This window comes from Elaeis guineensis, chromosome 10 (assembly GCF_000442705.2).
Source record: "Elaeis guineensis isolate ETL-2024a chromosome 10, EG11, whole genome shotgun sequence".
NCBI lineage: Eukaryota > Viridiplantae > Streptophyta > Magnoliopsida > Arecales > Arecaceae > Elaeis > Elaeis guineensis.
This window is the reverse complement of record NC_026002.2, coordinates 34,664,161-34,671,493: the sequence shown is the minus strand read 5'-3', so window position 1 is coordinate 34,671,493 and position 7,333 is coordinate 34,664,161. Positions and strand designations below refer to the sequence as shown.

Sequence of the window (7,333 nt, the reverse complement as noted above, 5' to 3'; positions counted from 1 at the left end):
TCATTAAAACCTTATCACCACCTACCGTTCGCTGGTTATTACCCAAGCGATCGTTAGATACGTGTCTCAGATTAAAGCCAATTAAAAACCTACCATGCCATCATTAGAAAATATCTGCTAGTATGCCATCACTTCGGGGCCTATTCGATGTATCGGTTGGCAGGATATAAGAAGTAGCAGTACTCATACTCTCCAAGAAGCCACGTGTCCCTTTCAGTGTTGGCCCCACCAGATTTGGTAGTATCCATGTGAGGTGGGTCCCACGTGTAATCGGGGGCAAAATTACGTGCCCCGAAAGCTGGATACCTTCAACGTTAGACGCGAGTATTGCGGACTCGGCAATCCCGTATGGCGACCGGACCATTACTTTTTCTTACGCATCTCTGACCGTACATCGCATCTCGAGAAGCGCAAAACACATGCCACGTATAGGTGAAGCGATGCTATGCGGTGGACGTCGCACCGAACCATCATGTGCCCCGTCAAGTGTCGTACCAGCTTTTGTTTTAATACTCACGTTCGCGCAAAGGCGCCACGCGGAAGCGAGCTTGGTGCAGTGAAGTACCAAATATGCTATAAGTGGTGCCTTGGAGCGAATCCCCAAGTCTCCACCTCCACCAAACCTTCCCGTCGGTGGTCTTGGCGTCCCCAAACTCTTAGATCTGGTGATCTACTCCCCTTCTTCTTTCCATCTCCTCCTCTCCCGACCCAGTCAGGGTTAGGTTAGGGTTTGGATCTCGCCCCCGTTTCCCCCAATCCGCAGCGATCCAGGGAGAGAGAGCTAGCTCGGCGGCGGTCGGCGGCGGAAGAGGAGGAGAAATGGGACGGGAGGGCGGTGGCGGAGCGATGAGCGAGGGGGTGGTGAAGAAGGTCCTCCTCTCCTACGCCTACGTCGCGATCTGGATCTTCCTCAGCTTCACGGTGATCGTCTACAACAAGTACATCCTCGACCCCAAGATGTACAACTGGCCTTTCCCCATCTCCCTGACCATGGTCCACATGTCCTTCTGCTCCGGCCTCGGCTTCCTCCTCGTCCGCGGCCTCCGCGTCGTCGAGCCGCCCACATCGCCTCCCATGACCCGCGACCTCTACGTCGCCTCCGTCGTCCCCATCGGCGCCCTCTACGCCTTCTCCCTCTGGTTCGCCAACTCCGCCTACATCTACCTCTCCGTCTCCTTCATCCAGATGCTCAAAGCCCTAATGCCCGTCGCCGTCTATTCCATCGGAATCCTCTTCAAAAAGGACACCTTTAAAACCGAAACCCTGCTCAACATGCTCTCCATCTCCTTCGGAGTCGCCATCGCCGCCTACGGCGAGGCCCGCTTCAACTCCTGGGGCGTCATGCTTCAGCTCGCCGCCGTCGCCTTTGAGGCCACCCGCCTCGTGCTCATCCAGATCCTCCTCACCTCCAAAGGCATCTCCTTGAACCCCATCACCTCCCTCTACTACGTCTCTCCCTGCTGCCTCGTCTTCCTCCTCCTCCCCTGGTGCCTCGTCGAGCTTCCCGTCCTCCGCGCCACCTCCTCCTTCCACCCCGACCTCTTTATCTTCGGCACCAACTCCTTGTGCGCCTTCGCGCTCAACCTCGCCGTCTTCCTCCTCGTCGGCAAGACCTCCGCCCTCACCATGAATGTCGCCGGCGTCGTCAAGGACTGGCTCCTCATCACCTTCTCGTGGTCGGTCATTCGGGATACCGTCACCGCCGTCAACCTCATTGGCTACGCCATTGCCTTCCTTGGCGTCGCCTACTACAACCACGTCAAGCTCCAGGCACTCAAGGCCAAGGAGGCTCAGAAGAAGATCGCGCAGGCCGACGAAGAGAACGCCCAGCTCCTCGAGGAAAGGAACGGCGACCGGAAGAATGACTCCCAGGCTTGATATCTCTGCTCTCTCGTCCTCGGTTGGTCTCAATCTCGATCGATCTGATCGGATCTCATTTCTTCTGTAGCCTGATTGTCGCTCTATCTAGGTTACAGAGAGAAGGGAGATTTATTTATTTAAAAAATTTAGCAAAGGACTTTTTTTTTTGTTTTTGGCGTTCACCTTTCGCTTATTTGTCTAATTTCTATGCGGGATGAATCGTGTTGAAGCCTTGAATCTATCTGATCTGTTGCAGTTGGATTCTGATATGTTGTATGTCTAGATCTGTCATCTCGATCTCATGGATTCAATGCGGAGGTGGAATTTAGGGTTTAGACGCTGTTATTGCTGTCGGAGAGGAGTTCATGGATTATCATTGAGCTCTATTCGTTAGTCGCATTGTTATTATCTGTCTTTTCTCTTTTTATTTTCTTCTAATTTATTTGTTGTAGCGATGTAGGAGCTTTCATCTTCCTCTTAGAGGAAACTTGATGTGGTGTTTTAATTACTGGTACTGCTATAAATATTTTGATGTGATTCTTATTTAGTCGTGTTTGTTTCTAATCCTATTCTTCTATGCGCTTAATGTTGGTCATATTGGAATTTAAGTGGTGGACATAACTGTGGTATTATGTGAATGCTTGTGCCCCATTTACTTCCAATTTGTAATGAAATATTTTGTGACAGTTGCATTTTGTGCTATGCCCTGTTTTGGTGTTTCAAAATTATTAAATTTGAATGATTATGTTACAAATGCTGCATTACTTTGCATGCACTTTGCTTCCACTGGTTACAGATGTGAAGGAATCTTTTTCTTCTCTCAGAATTTCAAAAGTTATGTTCTCAGTTAAGAAAACCAAATGTATGAGGAATTTAAAAAGTGTTCTTGATGTTATGTTTTGCTTGTTGCATCTGGTAGGTCATTGTCACTCGATTTGTTTAGTCTACTGGCTGTTCTCTTTTTCCTTGTTGGCTTTTCTTATTCTTTTCTTTGTTATGTTGTTTGTCTAACATAAAAGATCCAGTACTTCATCTCTTGAAACGTATTGCACAATTTAGATTTTCTATCAATCACGTCTTATTTCACAAAACCTTGGTTATGGTTGTTGCATCCATGGTCTAGTGAATTTCCATGATTTTATACAGAGGATCATTGTTTATAGTCTTTCAAATCTCTGTCGTGCATAATTACTTGTCCAAGTTATGTCTCATTTGGTATAAGAAATACAGTGCTCATGCCATGAAGTTTTTGCATTATATATAGCTTGTAAGAATATTATTAAACATCAAAGCAGTTCCTAGTGAGTAGATATAAATTATCAAGTCCATATGAATAGCTCATCTCAAGATCTGTAATGCATTTGTCATATGCATTATGACTATGTTACAAAATATAAAGATGAGCTGTACTCAAGGTTGTCAAATTGCCTAGGCATTCCTAGGTGTTATTGCCTTTGCCTAGGCCGGATGCATAGGTATCCAGACATGCATCTGGGGAAAAAGTTCCTAAAAATAATAAAAATACAATTTTCATGTGTGGACTTATTATTGTTTAAAAAAAAAAGGCACATCAAGGAACATCATATTGATAAACAATTTGGTTGCCAGCTACTTAAGTCATACAATAATGAAATCTTTGATTTAATTTCTTTAATTCTACTCATGTTTAATATTAAGTGGCTTGAAGTATTTAAAGCTTCTTAGAAAAGTAACATGTCCAAAGTATCAAAGGAAAAATTTTATAGGTGGATACTCCTCTTTTGAAGTAGATATTTTATTATTAAAAGAGAGAATTAGAAAAAAAAAACAAACACTTTCAACAAATCAATGAACATGGTGGTTGTTGAGATAGGCAGACGTTAGGTACATGTGCTTATGTGTCAACCTAGTCATTTGGGTGATCACTTGCCTGAAGATTTGGAAAATGTCAGGTATCTGGGTTGTTTAAGCTCCTAAATGGCTTGTGACAACCAAACTATTCTTGCTTGGATATATGTTCTTTGTCCTCTATGGTCTATTCTTATTAAACATATTCTTGTAGAGAATTATTTTGAGTTTCTTTTACCAATTCTTCTAGCTTTCTCCCACCATGAATATGCTTCACACTCTAGTGGACCTACTGGCTCATCTTATGTCCCTATTTTCATATGCTGGATTGAATTTAAAAACTTTGTCTTTGATTTGCCCAGTTTTATACTGTAGATGTGATCTTCTCTACTGTACAAACCATTATCTCTTACACCATAATAATATGGAGCTTGAGGAAGCCAAATTTACATGAGCTATAAAGCAAAACAAATCTTATGGGAGGGGTAAGTTATCTCTAGGGAAAGTCATCAATTATGGATGTGTACAAGGGGAACAGGAGGACTTGAGAAAAGATAGGTTGGTTGCATCTAGGGAGATCAGAGTAACATCTTTTAGTGGCAGGGTAATGCCAGGCCTAAAAAGCTAGAATGAGGCTTGGTTATTCTGATGGTGGAGTTAGTGGAACCTGAAAATGATGACATGTGTGGTGTAGATCATTAACTACATATATGGTTGTTGGAGAGGTGTATGAATGGTCTTAGGTGCAAAATGTGCGCAGAAATATTGGTAGTGAAGTCGAAATGTCAAAGAACTTATAATTGTATATGTTAAGAACCGGCGAGGTAAGGTGAGAATGAAGTCTTATTTAAACACATGTAAATCTAGAATGATACCAAAGGCATTGGCAGGCATGCACAGTTTTAAGCATTTAATAACTATCATGCTGCTTAGCTTGAGAGACTGTTGTTTATGGTTACATAAGAAACACTCCCTATGCAGGATAAGAAATATGGGGTGAAGAAAGATGGAAAATATACTTAAAAAAAGTTTGAATGAAGATTATGCTAGGAATGTTGGATTATGGGAAGAACCATGCGGAGGAGACATGCATATATTTGGTTGTCCAATGTGGGAGAGGGTAGAGAAACGACAATGATAGGTGGCGCCCAAGTGCTCAACTTAGAAGTATGTGAAATAATGGAAAGGTTAGTTTGAGTAAGCTGATCTTTTTTGGTTAAAAATGTAATCTTAAAGACAAAAGAATGCTGGATGAATTGTGAAAAAAAAAAAAAACACTTTGTGGAAAATGCTTAATGTATCATAATAAGTTTGAATCTTTAAACTTCAAATATGCAAAGTAAAACTCAGAGGTGACTGATAATGCTTATGATATGCCAATTGTTTCTCATGCCAAAATGATGAAACACTGAGGAAATTTTCTTATGGAAGCAGTCTATCGATAAATTTAGCATGAAGAGGGAAAATTGCGAGAGATTTATATTGATTTGAATTTGCAGTGGAGTGTTATAGTTCATTTAGGCACACCATACGTGCATATTATTAGTTGTGTTGACATGTAAAACCAAACAGTCAGACCTGTGAAACTAACTACTTTTCTAGAATGTTAGTTCCTAGTGGCAATAGGAGCCACAAGTATGTGTAGGTTAAGGTGGCAGCTGGATAAATATCATAGTACATAACTACGAATGCTTTCCATGATGTAATCAACATAATGTGCATTATAAGGGACCTAAGCTTGGTTGCTATGCTGCTCTATCAATCTTCAATCACCTGCGCTGTTGCAACTTTTTTTCTCAATGGTTGCCCAGAAGACCCTATCCCCAATCTTCTGACAACCTCATCCATCAACAAGGCATATAGTCTGCATTTTTGTTACTTATTAGGCTAAGATACAACCATGGATGTTCATGGTTAATTCATGACCCGTTTATGTGCTGTTTTCCTGCTGAAAAGTTTTAAAATTGCTGTTGCAGAAAAAAGAATAGCTTCTTTTACCCACGTAATCCATCTTGAGGTTTTTTCACTATGGATCCGGAGTACCTTAGACATTCCAGTATCATAATAAATAAGTTTCGGATGGTATAAAAGAGGAATTTATCAGTCCATAATCTAAATTGCTTTTGTATTTTTTTTTAAAAAGTTCACAGACGTTTGTGTCCATCATTTTGCCATATTTGTTGGCAACTCATGAGAAGCTGTAAGTTTCATGTGATGGATTCTTAATGTCTGGTTGGTGCAAAAATTTTAGTAGTTTCTTCCTTCTGTGGTCTACCTGTTCTGCGTGACTTTGAGCTACATTTAGGATATAAATTTTGGCAAAGATTCCAAGGCACGGCACCGACAATTTTGGGTACTAGTTGTGAAGGTGAAAGTGATGTGTATGCTGTTAAATGCATTAATCATGTTTGCTAATTTGTGCATGATGCGTGATGTTGCTACCTAGAAGTCATGAGTGGATGGATGTTCACATCAGTGAGGACTAAGGTCATGCGATACACCAAAGCTCCAGCATCACGAAATTAGTGGACCCCAAGAGAAATATTTTATGCAGGCAGGGTTGTCTCTATTGAATTTGGAGATTACTTTTGAGTAGTTCGGGTATTGAACGCTTAACGTGCATGTGGCGACTGTAGACAGGGAGAAGGTGTTCATGAGTTGTGTGGCAGACCCCAAGAAAATTGGTCTATCAAACAGTGGATTCTTACAAAAAAAAAAAAAAAAAAAAGGGGATAAATATAATCGAAATTGAGAAAAAAACGTTGGTTGACAACTATAGGCTAGATTGAGAGAGGGGGTTGGTCTAACTTGCAAGGCAAGGAATACAGTGGATCAATGTTACATTACCTGATAGGGGATTGGGACATCCGGTTTTACTTTCCCATGATGTTTTTCCTTTTTCTCTCTCTTGATTGGGGTTGATCTTGCATTGTTAATGTATCACACTGCAAAGTATTTTGGCACAATAAAACATTTTGGGGCTTGGCGTGGTGCTTTGGAAAGTGATACTTGCTCCCACCTATTTCCAATCCTTTCTTTGAAGCATTCACTTCTTTCTTTTGGAAAGTGATAAGAGGAGCACATTATTGAAAAATGAGTGTAAATGTTAATAATTTCTCGAATAATGAGATGATCAGTATTAAACTTTTATCGGTCATTGTTATTACAGGCATCTATAAGTTACTTACTTCCTATAGAATCAATCGTATGCATTGCATATGCTTGTGGAAAAGCTTTTCTTCTAGAGAATGCCGCGTCCTTGGCCCTTGCACCCAAAATTATCCTTGGCAGGTAATGAACTTAGGCTCCAACTGGTAAGAAGACGCATATTGGTTAACGGCCTGAGATTACTGTTAGGTGGCCTTAGGGTTGATATTTTGAAGTCTATGATAGAGGCAAGTTATGAGAAAAATCCTTGAGATATGGAATTCATCGGAAGAAAGATAAAATGGATTATGATATGCCTTGATTTCAATCTGTTAGAAAACGGAAAAGTCAAATTTACCTAAACAATTTTTTCTCTAAGAAATGTCCATCTTGTAAATTTGGGCAACTTTGACAATGAATAATCTTTTGCATGATCCAGTTTTTCTCAAGGCATACACATAGTAGATAGAGTTATGCTGCCGCCATTAAAATTAACCAG

At 41.2% G+C, this 7,333-nt stretch overlaps 1 protein-coding gene across 1 annotated transcript; it reads left to right on the top strand.

Moving 5' to 3' along the window:
- The first annotated feature begins 552 nt into the window (after positions 1–552).
- LOC105052445 (probable sugar phosphate/phosphate translocator At4g32390) lies at positions 553–2,407 on the top strand. The gene has a single exon (XM_010933247.4). The coding sequence runs from the start codon at positions 820–822 to the stop codon at positions 1,876–1,878; it is 1,059 nt and encodes a 352-aa protein (XP_010931549.1). The 5' UTR covers positions 553–819; the 3' UTR covers positions 1,879–2,407.
- The last annotated feature ends 4,926 nt before the right edge of the window (positions 2,408–7,333 follow it).

Excerpts from the sequence above, each read along its gene's own strand:
- LOC105052445 (XM_010933247.4), top strand. The coding sequence starts at position 820 with ATGGGACGGGAGGGCGGTGGCGGAGCGATGAGCGAGGGGGTGGTGAAG.